The following is a 25,818-nucleotide window of genomic DNA, read 5'->3' as shown; positions in this document are numbered from 1 at the left end:
ATATTTTATGATGTCTCCTCTGTTCCAGGCCTTGTGCTGGGTACTCGGATTAGAGATGACCTATGCCGGGGACTTCTGGCCCAGAATTTCCCAATCCTTCACGATGTGTTCCTTCTTTGTATCAGTCCCTCTCTAGACCTTGGCCTCTCAGAACCCTCTATTCCTCTGCTTTCCAACCCCACCTGCAGAAAAGGAGCTCAGCACAGTCCCCATCCCCACTATGTTTATAGCATTTATGGCTAAGGATATACCTTCCCATCTGTCTTCTAGTTTCCAGAGGCTCTGTTAACGAGTTCGGAGGGAGTACCAATCCCCACGCAGACAGGGAAAGGGGTTCGCCCTGGGTCACATAGGCTTGTTGGCTGGAGAGCTGGGCTGGCAACCAGGTTCTCATTTTAAACAATGTGTAAGCAATTAATTAGACTTTATATATTCCTTCTTTCTCTCATTGGGGAATTTGTAGGAGTCTGGCTGGGAAGCCATATAGTCTTTTCCATCCCAGAAGTCTCACCTTCACCTGACCAGGGGTGCTTCGAGCATCCCTGGAGTTGAAAGTTCATCTGCCTCCCTCCTTGACTTACTGAAGCCTTAGCTTAGCTGGAACTCCCTTCAGGGATTTCCCCTCTGTCTGGGTCAAGTTCTCCCTGATGTCTTCCTTATTCCATTTATCATTGGATGGTAGTTTTTAATCTGTAGTGTACTGACAGGTAAAGAGCTTGGGCTCTGAAACCAGACCCTCTGCCTGGGTCAAAGTCCCATTTACATATCATATGACATTGGATAAGTGACTTAGCCTCTCTGTACCTTAATTTACCCATCTGTGAAATGGGATGGTGATCATTGCTACCTCACAGATTTATGTGTCCAGGGCTCAGAAGAGCACCCAGTAAATGCTAATGCTGATTATCATTACTGGTCTCTGGTTTCTCCTTCGAGAGGCCCCCATGAACATGAACTGTGCCATGTTCCCCATGGCGCTGTTCTGTGTTCACCCCAAAGCTTGACTTGAGTAGATGTTCACTGTGTATTTGTACTTGTGGCTATGGTACTCAGGTAGGGCTTACCTCTTAAGCACTTTGCTGGCTGCTGAGAATGCAGAGAGAAATCCACCCATGATGGAAATGGCCCAGGTAAGGAGCCCGGACAAGGGAGCAAATCCATCGTATCTTCAGGTCTTGGTTTCCCCTTTTATAAAGCGACAGAACAGGATACAAAAAGGCCCACCCCTGACTGCATCTCAAGTCCAGCTGCTCTACCAGCCACAGACCGAGGTGGGCGAGGGCGGGGTGGGGAGAAGCTGCTGTCCTTTTCTGGCCATTGGAATCCTTGGTAGCCCTGAGCTTGGCTTTGTATTTGTGCTATGGACATAAAAGGCATTGGAGTGGGGCTTGTGAGGAGCCGAGGGTGGGAGATGGGTGTGGGAGCAGCCAAGGCGAGGTGGTAGGTCCCAGCAGGTGGGTTCTGCAGAAGTGACCTGGAGGGACCCAGGTGGACAGGCGGTTGGTGTTCCAACAGGGAGGGCCTGGTCTCTCCCCAGGGATGGCTGTCACTCAGTCAGAGGGAGTGCTGGAGAAGCAGCTAGGCTTTTCATTCATAAACGAGTAAATGAGTGCTTCGAAGTCAGACTGAGCGGGCACTAGCCAGACCTGGGAGGACCTTGCCTCTTACCTGCGTGTCACCCCAGGCAGTGACCCGGCCTCTCTGAACCTGGGGCTCAGTCCTGAATTGCAACCACTGGTGTTAAGAGGGCGAATGCACACAGTGTTGGACATGGAGTCGGTGGCAGAGAGACCTGCCCTCTTTAAGGCTTCGTCCAGTTCGAGTGTAGTGGCTTCTCGGGGAGAGCAGTGGAGCCAGGATTCGGAAGGGCTGGGTTCTGATGAAGAAAGGGACCAAATGGGAGCTAATTAAAGTTGGCCAAACTACTTCTCCCATGGGTCACATTCATTATCTCACTGGTCCTTGCCAAGAAACTCAAGACGCTGGTGGATGTGTGTGTGTGTGTATGAGAGCGTGCACCCATGTGCCTGCGTGTGTTTGCATGCACTCGTGTGCATGTGTGTACGTGAGCACACACCCGTGTGTATGTGTGAGTGTGCCCATGTGCGTGCACCTACGTGTGAGAGAATGTGTACGCACGTGCCTACATGTGAATGTGTGCATGTACGTGCATGTACCCGTGCAGGTGTGAGTGTGCGTGTGCTCTCACACGCACGTGTGCCGTGTCCGTGTGCGCGTGTCTATTGCGCAGCCCCCATTTTAAGGCTAGGAAGTGGAGGCTCAGCGACGTGAAGTGATTTGCCCAAGGTCCCTCTGGGATTCCCTGCCTATAGCCCAGGGCTTGTGACTCAGGGCCCAGCTCGGGGAGGGAGCGTGGGAGTGAGCACGAGGGATAGAGATCAGGGGTTCTTGGAAGGTGACATCAGGGTGGACCAACTCTCCAAAGGACTGTTTTCTGAGTAACTGAGCCACGTTGGGCCAAAGGAGCAGGCTGGCAGCCAGGAGTCCTCGGCAGCGCCAGAAGAGAGAGAGCTGCTGTACCCCGCGGGTCCTGTCCCTCAGCCTCGTGCTCGGAGGAGCCGGGATCCTCGCAATGGGGACCTTCCCATACGCTAGGCCCAAAGGGTGCTTGTCTCTGACTGGGAACCCGCCGCTTCCTGGTTTCTCCCCGATGTACTGCCTATTCTAACTCTTCAGGTCTCAGGACCTCCTGGAACACAGATTTGGGAATGACAACTTCAGGAGTCTGTCTGAGCTCTGCCTGGGCCTCAACATGGGGCCTCAGATCATCCCTTTCCTCCTCCTAGCCTCAGTTTCCCTAAGTGAATGGGGGGTGGGTAATAACACTTCCCTTTCCCGCACCATCAGGCTATTGTGAGACTCTCGTGAGACCAGGGTACCGCACACAGTGAGGGGCTGTGCACAGACGTGAGTGGGTCTTATCATGCTGACCCCCGGTAAATGGAGAACAGCGAGGCGAGTGTACTAGAAATTCAAGAAGAATCGGGCATGCTTCCTCGACGGGTCTCCCAGGAGTGCTCTGAGAGCCCAGGGGAACAAGTCAGCAGGCGATCCTAGCAACACGCACGTGCAAGGATTGGTCAGCAGAGATCTACCAGCTGGTGGGGAGGACACCTTCAGGCTGCATCTTGGAAAATGTCCATAGTGTGGTGAATGCTACTTGAGGAATGGTTTTCTAGGCGGGGGTGATGGCCTGAGCCAGGACCTGGCAGCAGGGAAGTACAGGGCACGGCTGATGAGGGGCTGAGGTCTGGCGAGGAGTAGAGGGCCCCTGTGTGTGGGTTTAGCAGCTGGAAAGAGAGCCAGGTTTGCAGAGGGTGGGTGGAACCAGCTGGTAGAAGACACGGGACGCCGGAGGAGGAGTTCAGCGATGTCATCGTGCAGTCAGTGGGGAGCTATGGAAGGCGTTAGGGCAGGGAAGAATGGAACTCGGAAAAGACACAACCCCCCCCCCCCGGCTCCCAGAGGTGGGTGACTGAGGGGATGGATGGGAAGGCATTTTAACAGGGGACAGGACTTTGAGCAGGGGTTGTGGGGAGATAGCCTCTCTAGACGACTCTAGAAAGAATTATTTTTCTTTCAGGGACAGAAGGGGGACCCAGGGCTCTCACCAGGAAAGGCCCTCGATGGGGCAAAGGTAGGTTTCCAGGGACCCCAGCGTCGAGGACAGTGGGGGAGTGGACCGTAGGGAAACATCCCTGGCCCGGCAGAGGCTGCTGCGTGTCAGAGGCAGGAGGCGGCGAAGTAGCCAGAGAAGAGTGTGGTTTTGGTGTTTTCCTTGAAGTCCTGCAGCTCTCCCCGTGCCAAACCCAGAGTCCTTCCCTGCACTTTCTTTGGGGGTGCAGCCTGTAAGACTGACAGCCGCTTTTGCCTGTGGACACACCCTTGGCGAGTGATCTTTTGTGTAATGTCCTGCATTTCTGTAGGGCCCTCTAGGTGACCCTTGGCGTGCAGAAGCTTTCTGCTAACACACACCCAGGAAGCTTCCAAAAAACATTCAAAATCGCCTCTGAGGTTAATGTGAGCCGACAGGTCTGTGGATTTCTAGGAGGTAGGAAAGGATCAGGCCAGAGACTCAGGGCTCCCTATCTCTGAAGGGCTACGGGACCAGAAGTTTCTCATGGAAAAGGGAATACTATCTGGCTCGTTCTGGATACAAGCCCAAGAGCCCTCCTGACAGAACACGGCTTCTCAACCCAGCCTCCCATGCTTAGGCACATAGAAGCCACAGGTCCCTTTGATTTCCCCAAGACTTAGGTGGTTCATTCCTTCACATCCTCATGGGTCATTTTTTCATGCGGCGAACATTCGGTGAGTTTAAACATCCACATGCATGCCCCTGTGCTCATCGAAGCCTTGTAGTATAGGACAGATGGGCCCGGCTTGCAGATGAGAAAACAGAGAGGCCTCAGAGCAAGTGGCTTGCTGGAGGTCACAGAGCTGGTCAGGAGCAGAGCCGAATTTGTATCCAGGTCTGACGAAGTCCAAGAGCCCGGGCTTCTCTCTTCCTCCCGAGTTGTCTGTTCTCAGGTCTCAAGGCAGAAATGCCCCCTACTGCCCACCAGGCCCAGCCAGGAGGAGGAAAGGGCAGAAGAGAAGGGGTGTCAGGACCAGGTCTCAGGACTTCATTCTCAGGAATGCAGAGAGAGAGAGCAGATTGGAAAGGGACAGACAAGTGGTGTGTCCCCTGGGGCAGTGATTTTCAGATGCGGTTTTAGCAGCAGACCCTGTTCCCTAGATGGTGTCCTGTGCCAGCATCCAGGGTATAAAATAGATCAAGGGGAGAGACTGGGTTAGTGGGGAGGGGCTGGGTAGCCGCTCACTGAGCTTCCCTTATCTCTGCCAGAGGCCTCCGGGCCTCCAGGAGTCCTGGTCACAGACGGTTGGCTGAGTGAGGACAGACTTGCCATTTCACGAGTGTCTCTGCTCCTGTTCCCCCCGCCTCACCCGTTTGTCTGTGTTTTGCAGGGCGACGTGGGCTTGCCTGGGCTCTCGGGGAATCCAGGACCTCTTGGACGAAAGGTACACCTTTTGTTTTCCGTGGTTGGCCTTGTGCAGTGGGCTTTCTAGCCTCCCGGCCCAGGTCTGCCATCCCTCAGGACTCAGCCATGCTCATGCCTATTCCAGATAGTCCTCCTGGAACCCCAGCGTTCAGTCCAGGAGCCTCCACTCTGCTCAAGGACCATTTGCCCATCTTGGTTATTTTCAGCCCAAAGTCTAGCCTCACGGATCAGGGCGTGCAAATCTGGTTTGGCACTCTCCCTACTGAGCCTAGCACAGGGCCTGTGCATAGTAGGTGTTCAGGAAATGGGGGTGGGGGTGGGGAGGACAATGCAGGCCAAGGGTCGACTAGTTTCACAGGATTACTGATGGGGATTCCAGGAGGTTCATCGGCCTAGAGCCACGTCTTTTGCTTCCACCCCGGCTGCCTGCTGTGGCTGCAGCCACCGGCTCTCTGGACCATCTGATTCTTCTCTGGACGTGTCTCCTGGCTCCATCTTGTCCTTGCTCTGAGGGTCTCTGTGGCACTTGAAGCGTCATGTCTCCTGCATCTTCTCCACCCTCCAGGGCCAGAGCAGGCCAGAGCATACATCTGGAGAGGCCAGACCCAGACAGGAGTCTGTGGCTGTCTGTGAACTGGGGAAACATGGTATTTTCTGGCTCAGAGAACACAGGGACTCCCTCTCCCCACTCGCTTCCCTCCGTGCTCCAGCACTTTCTGATGGATGAGGTGTGAGTGGAAAAGTCTCTTTCCAGTGGCGGCTCGTAAAGCAGCCAGTGGTGGTCTCGCTCTGCATGGGGGTGGGAGTCTAGCAGAGGCGGCAAGAGATGGGAAAAGCAGGCTAGACCTGCTCCTGCCGGAGCTGCAGGGCTCCCTGTTCTCAGCAGATGTCCAGGGAGGCCCAGAGCCCCCATCCAAGAGGGACCAGCTCACCTGAGAAGGGTGAAACGTCTTTTCTCAACTAAGGAAGAGTCTCTGTGCGGTTGGGAAACTTGCAAAACCGTTGACACAGAGGCCCTGGGGCCCCAGCTCAGGCAGACATACAGGAGTTGGTCTGTGGCAGGCTGGTTGGCAGATCATGGTTGGGGGGTGCCTCGGGGCCCAAGGCAGGGACCCTTGACCAGTCGTGAGGGCCGAGAGGAAGACCCGATGGGTAGAATGGTACTTGGAATCATCACGGCTTGTAAGCACTCTCTCCTCCCATGAGTGTCTTCAGTGACAACAGCGGCCACTTTGTCCTGATGCTCTTAAGTGGCTTCTCTGCATCGTCTTGTGTGGGGAGCCTTGGGGGGAGAGGGGACCCCACCCTGGGCGGCAGGTGAAGTGGGCATCCTCTGCTCACTGGCTCATTGACTTGGGGTGTCACCTCAGGGCGACACCCATAATCCCATTCATTCATTTCTTCAACAGAAGTGATTACATCCTTATTATGTGCCAGGCAGAATGCAAGGCGGGGAGCTGAGTAAATAGACAAAAATCCCTGTCCCCTCAGAGCTTGCATTCTTGTGTGCGTGGTGGGGCGACAGATACTGAAAAGAAAAAACAGTGAAAATGGAAGGATAAATGGAAAATGGACAAAAATTGGCAGGAGACAGGGAGTTTTGGTTGGGAGGGCTCCCAGGTTAGGTCGTGTGGCGAATTAGAGGGGGCATAGGAGTGACTCTCCTTTGTCACATTGTGTCCTCTCGATAGCACTATTAAGCCTATCTTACAGCTGAGAAGACAGGCTCAGATGGACCTCATTCATTCATTTGTTTGATCGCTCCTTCTTCCAGTCATTCAACAAATATGTGCTTAGGTCCCAGGCTTACCCAGGTCAGCGGTGCTGGCACGGGTGTTGAGTGAATGCCAACGAGCTCACTGAGGGGCTCGTGGAGAAGAAATTCAGTAGCAGTGCTCTCCCCCGCCGCGCCCCTGCCTCACTGTGGATAAGAACCAGCCGGGGGCTGTGGGCAGGGGCTCTGGTCCTGTTGGTGTGAGTGGGATCCAGGTACAAGAGTCTCATGAGCTGCCGAGACTGAGAGCTGCTGCTTTGACGGACAGACCCTGCGGAGTCACTAAGCCACAGAGTTGGGATCTGAACCCAGGTCTCTGACCTTCAAGCCTTTTCTCTGCCCAGCGCTGGCTGAGACAGCTTTTCAAATAAGAGAGGGCCCACTAAGTGAAAAACAGCATCCCAGGCTGAGAAGGTCCTTTTGTCTGCCATCTGCTGCGATGTTTGCTGAAGGCCTTTGCTGAGCCAACCCCTGAGGACTGTGCCGGTGCACAGACCAGACCAGACAGGTCTGGATTTACCCCAGCTCTGTCCCCTCTCCTGATGTGTGAGCTTGGGCAAGCGGCCTCACCTTGCTGAGCCTCAGCTGGGATTCATGGAGAGGTCGGGTGAAATGAGATATTCTAGCCCCAGCACTAGCGCGGGGCTGGAACCGTAGGCACTGCGTGCATGTTTGTTGAATGGATGAGTGATCGCGATCTTGAAGGAAAAGCGTTGAAGGTCTTGTCCATCTGGTACCATCGGTCATCTTGCCTAGTTACCAGGTAACGACCCTCCACTAGCCAAGAAGGCTACCAGAACCCTGTTTGCACATTGGGAAGGTGGAATCCTGTGCTGTCCCTTGTCTGACCATCTTGTCTTCTTTCCTTAGAGCTGTGCTTCCCAACTGGGGGTGATTTTGCCCCCCTCCCAGCTCAGGGGACAGTTAGCAATGTCTGGAGATGGTTTTGGCCATCACCACTGGGAGAGGGAGGCTACCAGCTTCTAACAGGTAGAAGCCCGAGATACTTTTAAATATCCCGCAACGCACAGGACAGCCGCCCTTCCCCAGCCAAGACGTACCCGGCCACCATGTCAGCGGCTCCATCCTGGGCCTTTCTGCCTCCCTGCGCTTGCTTACGCTATGCCCTCCCCTGGTTTGACCCTCCATGCTCATCTTCATGCGTCTGTCCCTCAATTCTATTCTCCAACACTGTCTTCTCCAGGAGCACCTTCCTGGCACCCCCCAGGCAGAGGTCCTGCTTCCTTCCCCTGATCATCCCGCCCACCTTCTCAGCCTTTCTGGGTCTCTGCCCCTTAGGCTGGCAGGAGACTCTCAGGTGTCCTTGGGGTGTCCTCCATCAGCTGGAGCAGGTATTCACCCTTGTTTCCTTTTGGGGGGCTGAGCACAGTGCTGGACGCACGCATCTGCCCCGTCTCATACCTCCCTCCTCTCCTGCCTATGGCAGACATCATTCATTGATCTTTCCTGTCAAGCCCTGATGCGGCCTCAGAATCCTTAACGCATCGCCCCATGTAAGACATGACTCATGGAAGAAAATTGGGACTGCAGTTCAAACTTCCTCCCGGCTCCCTCTTGCAACCCTCCCCCTGCCCACAGGCCCTCCTTGTGCCGCCAGAGTTGGCCACTTCCATGCATAGCCCCTCCGGAGAACCTTCTCCAGATTCCCCTGCTGCTGGGCTGCCCTGGGCTTCTGGAGCCCAGCCCCACTGCTGTTTCTGAGCTCTGCTGTCCAACCCGGCCCCTCCTTCAAGGGAGCGTTTACAAGGCCACTCCTTCCGGTTGGCTGTCTACACTGTCTTCGCACATCCGTGCTAAGGAGCGCTTCTCCTTCAGTCCAGTTAATCTGTGTTACCTTCCAGAAGGTAGGGAGTGAGTTTGTTTTACTCACCAGTTTATTCTTTGTGCTGAACACAGGGTCATGTTTAGGGTTCAGCAAACCCTAGTTGAATGAACGAACGATTGGTTGAATGAATGAGCCAGATAGAAATGGTGCATTCCTGCCCGACCTGTCTCAGGTACCCAGTGAGCAGAGTTTGGCTCATGGGTCATGATGGACTGTGCTTTTGGACAAACCACCCATTTCTGAATCCTACAGTTTCTGAGCCGACACAAGGCTTTGAGACGCCAGTGGGGGAAACTGAGGTCCAGAGAGGAGCAGGGACCTGGGCAGTATCATGGAATGAGTCACTCGGCATCCTGGCCTGTTTCTTCCTCGCTGATCCTTTCTGTCCAGTGGGGCTCTCTGTCCCGCTGATGGCCCCCAGTGGGCTGCGGAGGTGGTCGAGAAGTTTAGGGAGTCTTGTGGTGTGCTCGGCAAGCATGGCGAGTTCCGTTTTACTGCCGAGGAAGCTGCTCCCACGCTGAGGTAGAGCGGGGGACCAGCTGAGGTCTAGGCACACATTGCTCCCCGGGACCCCCAGGTACGAACCCCCAGGTACGAACAGGACCCCCACCCCCACCCCACGCTCCCTGCCCGAAGCCCAAATAGCATCCCGGCCAACAGAGAGACTGTCTGCAGCCACCGTGAGGTGATGTCTGGTTTCTCCTTGCACATTGTAAGCAATGATTAATCTGGCTCCCAAACCAAAATATAGACCGAGTTCTATTATAAACACGGGTCATGTGGAGACCCGCCTGCTGGGCCGCCAGAGGCCCCTTACAGACTCCGTGGTCCCTGGAGCTCCCTGGAAGCACCGGCCCTCCCCTAGTACCCGCCAGGCACCCATCACACAGGGGCAAATCACAGCCCGTGGGTCCACCTTGCGGTTAGCACTCACCCCGTAATTGCTGGGGCCCAGGAGAAGATCATGGTTTGGATTCTTCCAGGTCCTGGGGCCCTGTCATTTGAAGCTATTTGGCTGGCCCCAGCTTGGTAAACACTGCTAAGGTACTTCCAGGGAGCACAGGAACCTCCCTCTAACCCTCCCGCCATGCCGTGGTCGTGCTCGGCCTCTCCTGCTCTCAGCCAGCCAGGAGAAGTGGGTCGTTCCCAGCAACGTGCAAGGACCCTCAGGGTCCACTGATTGGGACAGACCTAGGAATTGTGGCCTGTTGGATGAAGCGCAGCCCGGGGGCTGGTGGGGCGGGGTGGGGTGGCGTCAGGAGTCCTGGGGAACAGTCTAGGCTTGGCCATAACTTGCTAAGGAACCTTGCACAAGTCCCTTCCCCCTGGTAAGTCTGTCTGATGAGAACAGTGGTCAGATTGATGGCGCAGGTCCCCTCCAACTCAGATACTCCAGGGCTCTGTGTGATGGTCCTCTGTTCCAGTCATGCTGTAGTGACCCATATGCTCTGTCTTGGGGAAGAAGGTTTGTAAGGGGGTCTCTCCCTACGTGGCTCTGTGTCCTTCTAGGTGGGTCTTGGGCCTCAATACGTATGTCTTATCCCATGATTGGGTGGTTAGGATTTAGAGACTGGAGTCATACCTTGGCTTTGCCCCGAGAAGCTGTGTGGGCTCAGGGAAGTCTCTTTACCTTTCTGTTTAGCCTCCGTTTCCTCGTCTGCCATGTGTGCATGGTAATGCCTGCCTGCTAAGGGTGATGGCAGGGAGTTGATGAGCTGATGTATTTATTTAAGGCTCTAGTACCAGGCCAGGCAAAGGGCAGGCCTGTGTCCTTATCCCCGAAGATCATGCATTTCCTTTCTTACTGTGTCCTGAGTAAAGGGTTTACTTAAAATCTTCTGGGATCTCCCTGGCAGCACTTCTCTGTGGGAGCATTGGTTTCCAGCAGATTTCTTCCTGACTGCAGGCGAAGCCAAAGGAGCTGGTGATGCTCAGGGGCTCCCTGGTCCCCTTTCTTGGTTCTCTGGGGATTCTTACCCCATTATTGCATCGGCTTTTGGAAGCAGCCCCAGGCGGGCTGAGAATGGCAGAGTGAGGCTCAGAGAGGGTGATTGCCTGGGCGGAGTCACACAGCCTGAGCTCAAGGCTCAATTTTGCTCTTTGTGGGAAAGGCTTTGCTTATTCTTCCTCGTGAGCAAGTTTCAAGTGGAGAAAGGATAAGAAAGACGATCATGTGTGTCCTTTCATGACACATCCCTGCTCAAAATCCTCCTGTGGGTTGCTGCCGTGCTCCTGTCTTCTGTGCTCTGGCTTCTGGCTTCTTCTTAACCACCCGCCCCTCTCCGCCTCACCCCTCCCTCATTCTGCTCCCATCGTGGAGGCCTCAGGCTTCGTCCAACCCACTTGAGAGGGTTCTTGCCTCAGGACTTCTGCACCTACTGTTCCCTTTGGTAGGAATGCCTTTCCCCAGAGAGCCAGCCCTGCCTCACGTCATTTGTCCCAGTTGCAGCGACACACCCCTCCCCCCACAACACCGCCTCTCTCTGTCCTCTGACTCTGCTCACTTTTCTTCGTTGCGCTGGTCCCTGCCACACTGTCACCGTTTTCAAAATTGTAGTTTTTAATCACAGCAGAAACCACACAATATAAAATTTTTTATTTTAACTGTTTAAAGTTACAGGTCAGTAGTGCTAAGCACATTCACATCCTGGTGCAAAAGGCATCCCCAGAACTTTCCCATCTTGCAAAACTGAAACTCTACACCCCCCCCCAAAATTCCCTTTTCCCACCTCCCCCAGACATTATCTTTTATATTTATTTGTTTTTACATCTCCTTAATTAGACTGTCAACTCCATTAAGGCTAAAGGATGTTGTCTTCTCACTCATCCCAGGCCTGGAATGGAGCTGGCTCGTACAAGTTCCGTAAGTGTTTGTTTAATGAATGAATGAAGTACGAAGGTCGCGATGGTGACAGCAGCAGGTCTTGACAGGGCCCCTGAATTCAATGCTAGGTACTGGGCTGGGTGCTTTACACACGTTATATCATGTGATCCGTGTGCTAGTCCTTTTGTTTTCATTTACAAAAGAGGAAACCAAGGCTCAGCGAGGTGCCAGCAGTGGCCTCAGATCATACAGCCCTCCAGGAGTGAAGCAGGATAGTTCCAGATTAGCCTGACCTGAGAGCTCTTAGCCACTCTGCATGTGAGCCCCCAGCTATGGCCTAGGCTTTGGTCTGCTCCTGGGGGAAAAGAACATGCCGCCCCCCCGCCCCAGGTAGAAGTCGTGCCCAAGTCCCGTTGCCTCAGTCTCTCAGGCCCCACGTGTGAGGTGTAATCGTCTCGCCAAGCCATCCCGAGGCGTGAGTAGGTGCCGAAAGAATGCTTGTAAACCCCCCAGAGCTCTTGGATCCAACCGGCACTGCTGTTTATAATTACGACTCCTGCTTCCTGGGGGCCTGTGGGGGTGCCTAGTGCGTGTGCCTGTGTGTGTTCGTGGACATGCGTGAACGTTTACTGTGCCTGGGGATGTCGGCCAGGCTCTCGATGTGGCCGCAGGTGTAAAAGGGACCCGGCGGCGAGCGGGAGCCCAGTGCTTCTTAGCGATGGGACTCGGAGAAAGCTCTCTGAGACTCTGTTTTCTCCTCTGTCAAGTGCAGTCAATAATCCGGACCTTCCACCGTCCCCCCACCTGCACCTTGTCAGGCTGGCGTAAGGGCTAGAGGGGGTCATGCTGGCGTAGGCTCAGGTCAGCAGCCGTGCACGGAGGGGATCTACAGGCGTCGTCTCATTTATCGCCGTCCAGGGGAGCTGTAAACTCTGGAGTCCTTGAACACCAGAGCCAAGGGGGACTGAGAGGGCTCGTGCCCTCGGCTGAGGTCCAGGGTAGGGTAGAAGCCCACCAGCGTTGCACGGTAGGTGAGGGGCGGTGTCTGAGCCAAGCCCTGGGCTCTCTGTGCCGGGGGGTCTGACGGAGCTCTGGGTGGCTGATTTGTCTAAACTGGAAGGCCCCTGCCCGGTCTTAGCTCATAGCTGCCCTGGGGTGATGGAAGTTTGAAGTCCCGGGTTTCCCTTCGGAGAGCCCCTAAGTCTTAGGAAATGAAGGCTCTCGTGGTGGTCCCTGGGGCCGTGAGTAAAGCCCACACTGGTTGGATTCTCTTGACCTAGAGACCTGGTGGTTGGGCCGTGGCGATAGAGGGTCAGGGGTGGTACTGGCTGGTGGCCAGAGTCCTTCCCAGTCTGGCATTTGGGTGGCCTCTTCCTCCCTGGGATGGGACCTGGGACCGGTGGGAGGAAGGGAGGCTGTGCCTGCGGTTCCCGTATTTGGTCGGTATGTGTGAGATCTTTCCTGATAGGGGTTTATGAGTAAGGGCAGGCCTTGACACAGATCCCAGCAGCACGCGGTGGTTGTGCGTGTCCCAGACCTGAAGGTCCTTATGGGCCCACCCATCCATGGAGAACTCGCTGTACCCCTGCTGGCTTCGGATGGGCTCAGCCCTGTCTGGATTTGGAAGGAATGGTTGGGATACAGCCTCACTGTGCCCTGGGGGGCTGTCTCCCAGTTCCGCTCACAAAGCCCGCGGGAGGAGGGAAACACCGTCCCAGATGGCTTCTGTCTGAGCGCCCTTGGTGGCAGACGAAAGCATCCTGCTAGCCTGTATGTATCCATTCAGCGGGCGGTCAGTGAGCACGCATACTCCACCCCTGCCGTGCACAGAGCATACAACACTGTAAAGGCAGGTGGGGCGCCTGGGCCTCTGCCATCTGATCTGCAGGCCCAGATGCCTTCCTGGCCTGATGCCCTTTCTTCCCCCCTACTCCGCCCTCCCCCTCCCCCTCCCCCCCCCCAGGGACACAAGGGCTATCCTGGACCAGCGGGGCACCCCGGAGAACAGGTGAGGGCCACAGCCTCAGCCCTGCCCTGCTTACACTCCCCCTTCTCTGCCCCCTGCCCCGCTCCATCCCTGTCTGGCCCTGGCCTCCTCCCTGGGCCCCGTTCCATGAGTGAGCCCCAGAACCAGGCAGCTCTGCCTCCCATGGGCAGCCTCCCCACCGTGCCCCGCTCTCCCCCAGCTACCTCGGCCGAGAGGAGCTGGAGTCCACGCCGAGCTGGCGTTGGCACGAGCCGCTCGACTGCAGCCAGAGCCATGAATAGCTGGCCTGTTCCGGGCGATGTTAGGGGATATTATGCATGCCGCCGTGGGGTTTGCAGGAATTTGGGCTCTCCTGGCCCAAGTCAAACAGCAGCCCCTGCCAGCGTGGGAGAGCCAGCCAGGGCTCCTCAGAGCCTTCTCAGTCCTGGGCGGCCGGCGCAGGACGCTCGTCCTTCTGAGCTGGTCTGACCGGTTTCGCAGAGGGGTGGGCTGGGGGCCCAGCAGGCCTGTGGCTTCCCCTTCCTCCACATTCAGCTCACATTCCTGCCCTTGTCTTTGTCCACTGTGAGTCAGCCCCAGCCCCGCAGCGGCCCCCAGACCCAGAGCAGGGCAAGGTCTCCCCTTTCCTTATGTTTCTCCTCGTTCTTTTGCAGGGGCAGCCAGGACCTGAGGGCAGCCCAGGGGCCAAAGGTTACCCTGGCAGGCAGGTGCAGTATATGGCTTCTGGAAGCTCGGTGGCCGTGATGGTGTGGAGATGGCCATGGGTCCCCCCCAGGCAGAGGGAGGCGGCAGGCTGGGGCCGAGGAGCTGTGCCTACTGGGTGGGCCCTGAAGGAAGTGCTATTCAGGGGGCTGGACTGAGGAGCCCTCTCTTTGAGGGCAGTAGGGTACAGGATGCTGAGAAAGGGAGCTGGGGCTAGGGGGTGGGGCCTCAGAGGCTCCTCCCACTCAGCTCCCCACCCCCACCCCCCATCCACTCCCCCTGGGACTCTGGGGCAGAGTGGGGTCCTCAGTGTGAAGACTGCAGGTCTAGCCCCACTCCCTTTCTACAGAAGGGGCAGCTGAGGCCCCAAGGAGGCAAGACTCGCCCTAGGTTGCGGGCAGCAGGGAGAATGTTCCCCTATGTCCTTGCCCCTCTGTCTCTTGTGTTTCAGGGGTTACCAGGACCAGTAGGAGACCCTGGCCCGAAAGGCAGCCGGGTAAGTGGGCCTTGGCAAGTGCCACTCAGGTTGGGGCCCTGGGGGGGGGCTGTCTTTCCCTGTCCCCCCAGCAGGCCTGCTGAGAGGTAAGGTGTGCAGGGTCTCTCTCCAGTGTCTGGTGCCTTTGCCCTCCCACGTGAGTGCTCTCTGGAGAGCCAGGGGGCAGCAGGGTGGGCAGGTGATGGGGAACCCTGAGCCAGAAATGCCAGGCAGACTGGGCAGCAAAGCTGCGTCTGCTGGGTGCTGAGCGGCCCAGCTGCCATGGTCAGGCATTTCCTAGCCGTGTCCCCTAGCACATCGCAAGTGCTAGAGGACCTAAGTCGGGGCTCCTTCGTCTGCCATTAGAATCCTCAGACGCCTCTCTCCTGCTTCCCTCCCGACCCTTTTCAGAGAGCAGGGGAGGCTGATGGGGGATGCGGCTCAGGCCCGGAGGCTGAGGGAGCATCAGCTCTCCCTCTGCGGAGCAAACCCTGAGTAGCCAGCAGCCTCAGTTTGCCCATCTTTACAATGGGAGTGACGTCCGTTCCCACCTCCAGCATGGTTATGGGGCTACCAGGAGTTTGGAAGCAAGTACTGCTGAAGAGGGGCCCCCAAGTGGGCTGTGGGTGGTGGAGAAGATTCTGGGTGCACCAGATGACGGTAGATGGAGTTTGAAAGAGGTGGTGGAATGCCCTTGTCCCTGCACAAGGAAACTGGGTTCATGGTGGGGAGCTGACAGCTGCCGTTCGCTCTGCGTGCCTCAGGTGGAGCTGGGACGGGGACGTAGGTGTCCCAAGGGCCAGACTTTCTGCCTCTCAAGAGAGTGCTCGGCAAGTGGGTCACACAGCTCTCGGTCAGGCCAGGTCAGGTGTGACGTGTCCTCCACTCCCGAGCCAAGGCTATTTATGGCCACAGTCTGGGCCTTGATCCCTGTAGCTGACATGTGGCTGTTAGAGCGTCTGGGAGGTGGGCGAAGAGGTGGGCGGGCAGGTTCCTCGGGACGTGATGATGTCGGTGGTGATGTCATGCAGGGACCTAGGGTGGCTCCTGTCCTGTATCCAGCTGTTCCCACGAGCTGTGGCCCCAGAGGCAAGCTGCTGACATCTGGGGCTGCTTGCTGTTTGCCCTGCGGATGGCATCTTGAGATCACATGCGGCCCAGACTTGATCTGGTGGCAGCGCCCTCCTCTCTGGGTCACAAGGCCCTGCGCAGCCTGGGGGAGCTGGGAGGGCCGGAGCCACCCTCCCACCCCTGCCAGCACCGGCCTCATCATGGGGAAGGTGGTAGAACGCAGGCTTTGGAATTAGGGCCACGGACTTTGAGACCGGCTGTGCCCTTATCCAGCCGTGGCACGGCAGGCAAGTTGCTGGACCTCTCAGAGCCCATTTTTCTCATCTGTAAATCTGGGCTAGAAGCCCTGGCTGGCAGGATCAGTAAATGTTCCTCGTTACAGGGATGGCTCTTTTCACCAGGGATGCCGAGGAGGCTCAGTGACCTCTCGTCTTACTAGGGAGGGAGAGATGTGGTGCTTGCTTGCTGGCAGGAGGCTGTGTAACCGAGTGGTCCGGAGGCCTGCCGGGGAGTCCGATGACTCGAATTCCAATACCAGTTTTGTCATGCTCCAGCCCTGTGGCCCTGGGCAAGTCACTCCACTCCTGGGCCTAAACGTTCTCACCTTTACAGGGGGCTGACTGATAATACCCTGCTTCCGGGGCTGTAGCGAGGACACGGTAGATGCTTGTGTGGACACAGAAGTCCTGAGAACCGGGCCTGGCACGTGGTTTGTGCTCAGGAAATGTTAACTTTTGGGAGCGTTATTATGAAAGCATGCCACAGACATCTAGAGAGCACAGATAACACTAGGTGCTCGGGGTTAGCTCCCTGCCCTTGAGGACATCCCAGACTAATGAGGGCATGAAATACGGACCCAGATTATAGAAGATACATGGGAGAAAGTGGTGAATCCTATTATGGGGGGCAACAATGGCGCGCAGGTGGAGGGAAGGGATGGGCGCCGCTTGCTGGAGGCGAGGGCTTCGGAGCCCAGCTTGGAAGGGGTGGCTTTGCCTTCGCTGAGCTGGGAAGGGCCTGCCCGGTGGTGGCCACAACTTGGAGGCAGAAAGTTAGGTGCATCTGAAGGCAGGGGACTCCCAGCTGTGCCCTGACTGCTTGTGCCGCTTTCTCTCCAGAACCTTGGTTTCCTGGTCGGCGTGGATGGCCAGCCACAGTGTCACCGGGTGGGTCGAAGGCAGTGGCGTACGCGTGCCCGAGGGGCAGCCGCGCCTCCTGCTGGCGCTCAGGCAGCTGCGGGTGGATGGGAGCCCCATGTCCAGGGCCTTTGGCAGCCTAGGAGAAGGCACCGTGGAAGCCACGGGCACCCGGCGGGGTCCCTCGGAGCGAGTGGACCCTGGTGTCCCTCTAGCCTCTAATCCAGCCGAGAGCTTCCTTCCTGCAGGTCCAGGAGCCCCGGTGCGGGGCGGGCGTCCCCCCCCCACCCCGAGAGTGCCCGCGCCCTTCCCTGGCGTGAGCGTATGTGCCTTTGGACTACATCGTGGAAGCCAGCACCATGCAGTCCATGGGCATATACACTTGCCTCAAGGCCTGTGTCATCGAGGAGCCACCAGAGTCACCGCTGCCACCAGCGAGGAAGAGGAGCCTGGACGTGGGAGGGCAGCGAGGGGCGCGGGGACGGGTCAGGCCAGCCACACCCTGCCACTCAGTCCCTCTGACCCCTTACCTGCTCTTTCCTAGGGCTACATTGGACTCCCAGGGCTCTTCGGCCTGCCAGGGTCTGATGGAGAGCGAGTGAGTAGGCTTTCTTTGTTTACCTCCTGCCCACCGACCCACCCCTTCTGCCTGGAAAAGTCCGGGAGTCCCTCCCAGAGGAGGTGCCCTTGAGTTGAGTAGGAGTCTGCCGAGGGGTCAAGGCTGACCGCTTCCAGACAGAAGAGAGAGTGGGTGCAAAGTCAGGGAAATAATCCTGTAATCCGGCAGGATTGACAGTGTATACATCAAAGCTCTCAGTGCGGGGCAGGAATGGTTAAGGAGATGAGCTTGGAGGGGGCCCCTGGGCAAAGGGACGTGGGTGCTCAGGGCCCAGGTCAGGAAAGGGACTCGATTCTGAGAGCATGGACAGTCACCTCCCAGCTGAGCCCATCTTTGGGAACTCAACTCAACAAGCTGAATAGAGAGGACCTTGAGTTGAGTGCCTGCTGAATACCAGGGACCCTGGGTGCTCTCCTGGGCATTTCCCCAGTTCAGGTCCACGAAGACCCCAGTCCTGTAGAGTGTAAGCACCATCCATGTGATGGGCACATAACTGACAGCGACTGTGTGTGACCTGCTCCATAAACCCTCTGGGACTTCCTCTTATGGGTGGCTCTGGGGCCGGTTTGGGACAGCACTGGTTGTCCCTTGTGGAATCTCCTCCTGACCTCTTCCCTGTCTCTCCCCTACAGGGCCTGCCTGGTGTTCCTGGCAAGAGGGGCAAGATGGGTAGGCCGGTAAAGATTTTCCGTGTCTATTATGCAGACTCTATGGGTGAATCTGACGTCCCTGGGGCCACACCCCCCACCCTGTGCTCCTGCAGCCTGCGTGTTCTCTTCTTCTGTCCGCTGGGCCGTTGCTCTGCTCTGAGTGTGTGGGCCAGCATGCGGGGCTTTCTGGGCCTCATGTTCTGCTAGCAGGACACTGACCGGTGGCTGCCTGGCTGCCTGTGGGATGGCTCTTCTGTGTGTGTGTGTGTGTGTGTGTGTGTGTGTGTGTGTGTGTGTGTCCTGTGTCTGGGGTCTTCTGTTGTCTGGGCCAGTGGTGTCTGTGGGCCTGCTTGGACTGGGGGATCATGGTTAGACCTGGGTCTGGGCTCCTCTTTCCCGGAAAACCCTCAGTCTCTGTGTTGTCTTGGGGTGGCCACAGTCACACGTGCACCTGTCAGGCCAGAGGGTGGTGGGCGTGTGAGCAGGCCCACAGCAGGTGTGACCCCAAGAGAGGCTGGCCGTAACCCCTGGTTCACTGGTTTCGCCCATGACTCTCCGGCGTGGCAGGGATTGCTTTCCTCCTGCTTGGGCACCTGCGGGGCAGGAGGAGAAAGCCAAGGCACAGAGAGGTTAAGTCACTTGCCCCCAGTTTTGCAGTCAGTAAGGAAGCCAGGATTCTAGCACCGCCATCCACCTCCAGGGCCTCTAACCTCAATGGTGGATCAAGAGCTCAGATTCACTGGCTGCCAAGAATGTTATAGACACACATGCCCCAGAGTCTTCACCTGCTGGGCGAGACATTAATTCCAATGCGCTCATTATTCACGAGGGAAAGCTGAGGCTTCCCCTTCAGTGATATGTGTGGTGTCCTTGCTGCCAGCAGAGGGAGACCCCAGACTATAACAGAGGCATATTTCTTTCAGGCCTGACCTCCGTTGGTAGCTTAAGGTCCCATGCGGTCGTCCACAGGTTAATCCCTAGACTTGGAAGCATTGTCCGCTTGGGATCTGGGCTTCTCTCTGCTGGTGGTTGATGAAGAAGGGACTGTGGGGAGGTTGGAATCTGAGAGGAATCTGGAAGGGGGCCAGGAGCGCTCAGCAGTGCCCAGAAAGGGGCTTCTCTGTGATTCTGCGGTTGACATGAGTGACCAGGGGCATCTTACCTGTTGTAGTGTATGGATCTGGGCCCTGTGGGGCCCAGTGTGGTATGCCAAGAAAAGCAAGCTCCAGGTCCTGGTCTCAAGGACCAGAGGGGCACCTCATCTTCAGACTAGACCTTTTGGGCCCAACAGCCCCTCTATGCCTGGTGGTCTAACACCTGAGACCTGGATCTGGGCAACGTGTAGCACCTAATGCTTCTTTCAGGGCAAGGACCTTGCATCTCTGAGGGCTGGGCTGGTGTCTGGATCTGCTCCTCAAGCCAGGAGACCTTGTACAAGGAGATCCATCCAACCAACCATCCATCCATCCTTCTATCTCTCCGTCCATCCTGTGAATATTGACCGTATCCTGTGGGCTAGGCACTATACTTAGTGCTGAGCACTGAGCAAGACAAAGTTCCCATTTTCATGAACAGATAGACAATGAACAAGGGAAGGAGTGATGAGTGAATGAATGTCAGATGGTGCTGAGCGTTAATACAGAGTGGGGAAGGGATACAGTGAGATCAACTCTTCGAGTTGATCTAAGAATCCTCCTCACTTCTTGAGAAACCTTAATGAGGTGAGAATGAGAGCCCTGTGGCTATCTATGGAAGAGCTTTCCTGGTTGAGGAGATAGTAATAGGAGGTGCAAAGGCCCTGGGGCATTGTTGGTTCAAAGCCCCTGAATTGCAGTTTTCCTTTATGAGAAATGGGGATAATAGCTTCTAATAGCTTCTAGCTCATGGAGTCATTCTGCTTCCATCCCCCCCCCCCCCCCCCCCCCCCCCGGCCTCTTTAGCTGCCTTCTCCCTGCCATGTACTTGTTTGCTCCTTGGAGCTGAAGGCCAAGCTGCTTGTGCCCAGGAAGGCAGCACCTGCTCGCTCTGAGGTGCTGGGCACCATTTTGCTATCTGCACGTCAGATGAGGCTGCTCATTCGTTTTTTTGTTCAATAAAAATTTTCCGGGCACCTCCCAGGGGCCGGGTGCTGGGGATGGCACTAGTAGCCAACACATACCCCCCAAAAGCAACATTTATTGAGGCCCTTAGCCTGCGTGGCATCTGAACTATGATTCTCTGAGGTGAGATTGGCTCCACCTGTTTCCAGTTTTGGAAACCAAGACTCAGTCAAAGCCATTTGCTCTGATGCCCTCTGGGGGCCTCACCAGTCTCGAACCCCCACAACTGACAATTCATTTCTGCTTCCTTCTCCTTGCCTTTCACTTCCTAGGATTCTGCCCTGTCCTTCACTGCGGTGTCGGGCATTGGGGGTGGGGGAAGAACCCCCCTTCTTCAGCAAACAGTGCTGGGGCCACACAGTGCCCCCGAGGGCCGTGAAAGTCCCCTTGACCCTACTGCAGCTGCCGTGGTCAGCAGATGGGCGGGGTCTGCACTGGATATGATTTGGTGGTGTATGGAGCAAGACCGCGTGTCCCCGAGTCCCTCTGGCTTTGTCTCTGCCCCTGCCAGGCCTCAGTCTGCAATGCCCTTGGCCTACGTGTTCCCTAAGTGATCTTTGGGGCCATCCCCCTGTTGCCAGTGCTCCCGAGCCCTTGATCTGGCTGGTGGGCTGGGGGGCAGGGGGTGCTCCTTCTGCAAGGGTCCTCTTGTCAAAGCTTTGCGTCAGGCGATTTCTAGGCATTTATTAACAAGAGGAAATGTCGGGAGAATGAGCCGAATTCCCTCATGCCAGATCGCAGCTGGCCTCATTTCTGGCAGGGCTGGTGATGATTTTGCTGTAGTTCATCTCTCTCCAGCAAGCAGAACTTCAGGCTCGGGCACGTGGCCTCCTTAGCATCAGGTCAGGAAGGAGGGTGTGTGGGAATCTTTTGCCGATGGGAACCCTGAAGGAGACGCTAGAGGTCAGAGCCTGTCAGAGCTGTGGAAACTTTTTAGTGATGAGCTGGCCTGACCTCTCTGTCAGACAGAAAAGCAGACAGGGCTCAGAGAGGCCAGTCATTTGGCTGAAATCACACAGCAAGTTGATGGCAGCGCCAGGGCCCGACCCCGGACCGTTAGTTGCTTTCTGCCTTACACTTCTCTCTGCACTTCTATCTTTAGCTCCAAAGGAAAGTTTAGGCTAACGCTCTCATCTCCTCACGCCTGCTAGAATGAAAAGTGTTGTGGTTTTCTGAGGAGGGGTCCGGATAGAAGATGTTACAGACTTGGCTGGAGCTGAAGGGGTTTCTCCTGGGCTGTCCCGGCTTGTTCTGGGCATGGCACCGTGAGGCTCGCAGCTCGGACAAGGGTCCCTCTCGGGAGTTAGGAAGACGTTGTGGTGAATCGTGTTGTTGGACGGACGCTCTGTGAATTCACTGTCAAGCCCACTGGAATGCCTGGGAAGGCCAGCCACAGCTCACAGCGTGTCTCGTGGCCTCTGGCCGGGCCTGCAAGGCTGGTCTTATGTAGCGAGTCAGGCTGGCAGACCCCCAAGCTTATAGCTGGAAAGGCCCAACCCTGGTTCCCAGTCCTTGGGTGTGTGTCTCAGAGACAACTGGGACTTGCCCAAGGCCACGAGCCCATAAGGGGTGGGAAGAGCTTCTACCATGGTGCCTTTGGGTTTGAGGACCCTTTCCGATTCTCATACTGTGGGGAGCAGGGAGCAAAGTGACAGAGGCCTCATGTTTCCAGGTAGGGAGACCGAGGCCAAGAGAGATGAAAATATTTTGCAGTGGCAATGCTGTGTGTGTGTGTGGTGGGGGGAGGGGGGTATGGTCCTCAGTGTCCTAGACTTGAGCTCGAGCTGCCCAGGTCAACTGGTGACTCTGGGGTACTGGCGAGACTTGATCTACCTGTCTCCTTCTTGTTCCCTGACGTGACTGTTCTTAGATGGGCTCCCTAGTGAATTCCAAAAGGGCAGGGTGAAAACATGCTCAGCACCGTGACCTCAAGGGGTCTTTCCATGTCAGCACACTTGGAGTGCACACATGTTTTGGAAAGGACTCCAACAGGCTGCAAGTGCAGCGGGAGGGATGCAGGTTAGGTTTGCCCCAGCATTTCCTGTCTGTGGAGAATCTCAGCACTGTAAAGAGGCCCCCTAGATCCTTCTACGGGCCCTTCCGGGAGATTACTCTGTATTCCTACTGTAGAGGCAAACCAGAGCTAGTGCGCCCTGGCTCCATAGAGCATGCCGGACTGCATTACAACATTTCACCTCTTCAGCCCAGCTCTGCTAGCAGAGCTGGCAGGATGGACCATGTCATAGGTCAGGGAGCTGAGCCTTTGAGGCATTAGCGGGACTGCTGATCCCGGAGGCTTCATGCCTCCTCTGCCTCTCCAGCCCACCTTCCGGAGCAGATGGATGGGGTAGACACTGCCCGGAGGCAGGGGAATGCCTGAGGTGGCCCTCAGCAACCTCCTCGGCCCTTGGCATCTCTCTGTGGTTGTGACAAGGACAGCCCTCTCTTCCTGTCTGTTCCTGAACCGCTGTAGCTAAGATAGGATTTGGAGTTCTGTCCTGGAGCCTGATTCTGCCTCCTCCTGGGCCTTGTTCTGCTCAAAGTACAAGGCGTCCAGTTCCCCGGGGGCCCCGACCTGGGGAAGTGGAGACACCACGTGGCTGGGGCCCCGGCAGGGTGCCGAGCTCATTCCTTGGGCCTCGGGCCAGCCTGTTGCAGCCGGGAGCTCAGGCCTGCGGAGGAAGGTCCCGCTGCCTGCCGGGCTAGGACTTCACTCCATGCACGAGGAGATACAGCCAGACAGAGGGAGGCAGAGTGGGAGGAAAGTGGGGCCACACTTCTAGCTTGGCGGCCCGCCTCTCTGAGATCCAGAAGGGCACAGATCGGGGCCCTGGGGCAAGTGCCAGAAATGACCTATATGTCCAGCCGTGGAGGGGTGACACAGGCTAGCGGGTGATGGGCCCTTGGGCACGCTCTGGGCCTCAGTCTCCCCACTGGTGCAGCAAGGTATGGGTTGTCAAGAACACCAAGAAGACCTAGGGTCTTCCCGTCTTTGACATTGTTCCAGTCACAGATTTGTCCTCCCTTTGCTCCAACCATTACGCTCCTAATTACTCATCTCATTGGGCTGCTGGGGTTTGCTCTTGTCCATCTTTGTTCTTACCCTGTTGTTCTCAGCCACTGGCTATCTTCAGGCTCCTTTTGTCTGCAGAAGTGCCTTCCTTTGGGATTTTGACCTTTCTGACCGTCTCTCCCTCGCTTATATTCCGGGGATGTGCCTTCACATTGCTGCTGTCGGCAAGGGACGCCTCTCCTCATCCTGTTTGTGCGCCGCATCGTAGAGCAGAGCAGACTACGGCTCGGAGGGGCCCGTGGATGGCAGAGCCAGTGTGGGCACTGGATGGCCCTGCTTCCAAAGCTTCGTGGGGGAGGCTGGCCTGGCAGCGGGGGCTGAGAGGAGTCCTCGGCCAGCCTGAAGTGGCCTCTGAGTGCAGACCCGTGGGCTTGGCACCTGCCTGGTAGCTGCTTTGGGTGAATATGTTGGACTTTGCTGCCAGGAGGCGTGCCTGGGCTGTGGTGTTAAGGTCTCCATCTTGCCCCAGGCTGGGTGGCATTCCTGTGTGTAGGGGAAGAGGCTCCTTCCTTCCAGGCCTCATCTAGGGATTGGGACAGGTGTTCTTAGAGAATGCCAACCTGACCAGGGCAGTGGGTCAACGGAGGGTCTGCCCAAGGTCATACAGCCAGTCTGGAGGTGAGCCAGAGCTAGTCTCCAGACACTAGACTTGGCGAGCTGAGCACAGACTTCCTGAGTCCTGCCCTTCATGGGCCGTGTGGAGTTGGCCAGGTGCCTGGCTGGACAGCATTGGCCTCGTCCTCTGATGGATGGTCCTCCTCTTCTGCCAGGGCCCTAACACCAGCCTCCAGAGGTGAAGGCAGAAAGGCAATGCCTTCAAAATTATCCTCTGACTACAGCCCAGCTGGTATCTCTGGCCCTAGAAGGGGAAGGGATCTCACTTACAGCTTGACAGAGAGGGGCTGAATTCGGGAGAGGCTAAATTTGCCAGGGGGAGAGGAATCTTAGATAGGATCAAATGTACCCCCACAAAGGTTTGACCTGGAGATGGGCCTACAAATGCGCGCGCGCACACACACACACACACACACACACACACACACACTTGCCACTCTCTGCAACTGGCTGAAGACACGTTCTAGCAGCTTCTACGGGCCATGATCTGCCCGTGTGCAACTCATACAAACTTGACGGAGTTCAGAGAGGTGGGGACCTGGGTTCAGCTCTGCCACAGACTTGCTTTTCTTTTTGGTTTTGCCTTAGCCTTAGCCAAGTGACATTGCCTCTCCAAGCCTCACTTTCCCCATCGGTTAAATGGGACTGATAACCTTTCCCTCAAGGGTAGATGTCAAAGGCAAATGAAGTTTGCATGCCAAGGGACTGGCTTGGTCCAAATCTCATTACTCTGTCCTCATGTCCTCCTTCGGTGTCTGAACGAAGCCACACCTCCTCCAGGATGGATGCCAGCCCTTGACCTTCTGATCCAGGGAGGCTCCCCGACAGAGAAAGGATCCGAGGAGGGTAGAACAGCTGGACAGGGCAAGGACAAAGGCCGGGGCACACACACAATTCAAGGTCTCTTTGCTCAGCCAGGACAGACGTTGTCATTGGTTTGGGGTTTGTCCTTAGGTTTAATCTAGTCCCTGGGTCCCCCCAGCTGTGTTAGAAACCAGACACAAATGACCTTCTGTGAGGAATTTTTCTTTACTGAGCGGCTCAGGCATCCATTTGGTCAGAGAAACATGTGCTGTGTTTTTTATTAAATTTCCCTGGAAAAACAACGATTTGAATTCAAGCAGGGGAGAAGAACGGTTTCCCTACATTCCAGACTTGAGGATTTCCTTTTCCTTTTGAAGTGAGATGAAGTTGCCCCCCACTCCTGCGCTGGCCCCCAGAGGTGTCCCCACAGCTGATGTTTTTCCAGCTGCCTGTGTCCCCGGAGAGTATGGAGTGGGGTCCGGGGTGGGATGAGAGGGCCAGACCTGCCTGGGCCGGGTGGCCTGACCTCTCTCAGGGCTGCTGAAACTTCCCTCTACCAGTGGTGCGGAGAGTCACCAACCGTGTGACCTTGCCTCACCTTGACATTTATCCTTCCAGAGTCCCTCTTTATCTGTAGAAATGGGGATTGTGATTGCGTAGGTGGTTTTTGAAGAGTGTGTCGTGAACACAGGTCTGAGCTGGAAGGTGCCGCAGAGGCCTTCCCTCCTTCGACTAGTGGGGAAACTGAGGCCCACCGGGGGAAGGGATGTCCTTAAAACAGTCCACGAGTCAGCTACTGGCTCAAGCGTGGACTCTGCTTCCTGACCTCAGTTCTCATCCTTCCTGCCTCCTGGGTTCAGGTCTCAGATTTGGGGGTGGGCATTTCCATGCCACCGAGTCAGACACTCACTTCTTCTCAGAGTCTATGTCAGTAAGAAAAGGGCTCTCTAGCTGTGGGCTCCTCCCCAGGACCCAGTCCCTGAGAAGTTCTTCATGTAGGGGTGTTTGTGGAGGGCACTGCACAACTAGGGACCCTGTCGCCTGCCCAGATCCCAGAACCCAGGAGTGAGACTGCACGGACATGTCATGTGTGCCCGTGGGGGTTCGGACGGACGCCGC

At 56.4% G+C, this 25,818-nt stretch overlaps 1 protein-coding gene across 8 annotated transcripts in view; it reads left to right on the top strand.

Moving 5' to 3' along the window:
* COL27A1 (collagen type XXVII alpha 1 chain) overlaps positions 1–25,818 on the top strand; it is a 132,809-nt gene that overhangs the window by 31,795 nt on the left and 75,196 nt on the right. For 6 of the 8 annotated variants that reach the window (XR_006820699.1, XR_006820700.1, XM_046022079.1 and 3 more), the window contains exons 6-12: positions 3,605–3,658; positions 4,990–5,043; positions 13,432–13,476; positions 14,109–14,162; positions 14,609–14,653; positions 17,384–17,437; positions 18,091–18,135. Coding sequence is in view for 6 of the 8 variants with exons in the window: in XM_046022079.1 (XP_045878035.1) it covers positions 3,605–3,658; positions 4,990–5,043; positions 13,432–13,476; positions 14,109–14,162; positions 14,609–14,653; positions 17,384–17,437; positions 18,091–18,135 (351 nt within the window). In the remaining 2 variants the exon portion in view is untranslated. The remainder of the gene's footprint in view (positions 1–3,604; positions 3,659–4,989; positions 5,044–13,431; positions 13,477–14,108; positions 14,163–14,608; positions 14,654–17,383; positions 17,438–18,090; positions 18,136–25,818) is intronic. The other 2 variants (XM_046022078.1, XM_046022080.1) reach the window with 2 other exon arrangements.

This window comes from Meles meles, chromosome 11 (assembly GCF_922984935.1).
Source record: "Meles meles chromosome 11, mMelMel3.1 paternal haplotype, whole genome shotgun sequence".
Taxonomy (NCBI): Eukaryota; Metazoa; Chordata; class Mammalia; order Carnivora; family Mustelidae; genus Meles; species Meles meles.
The sequence above is the reverse complement of the archived record's forward strand: the minus strand, read 5'-3'. Positions and strand labels throughout refer to the sequence as shown.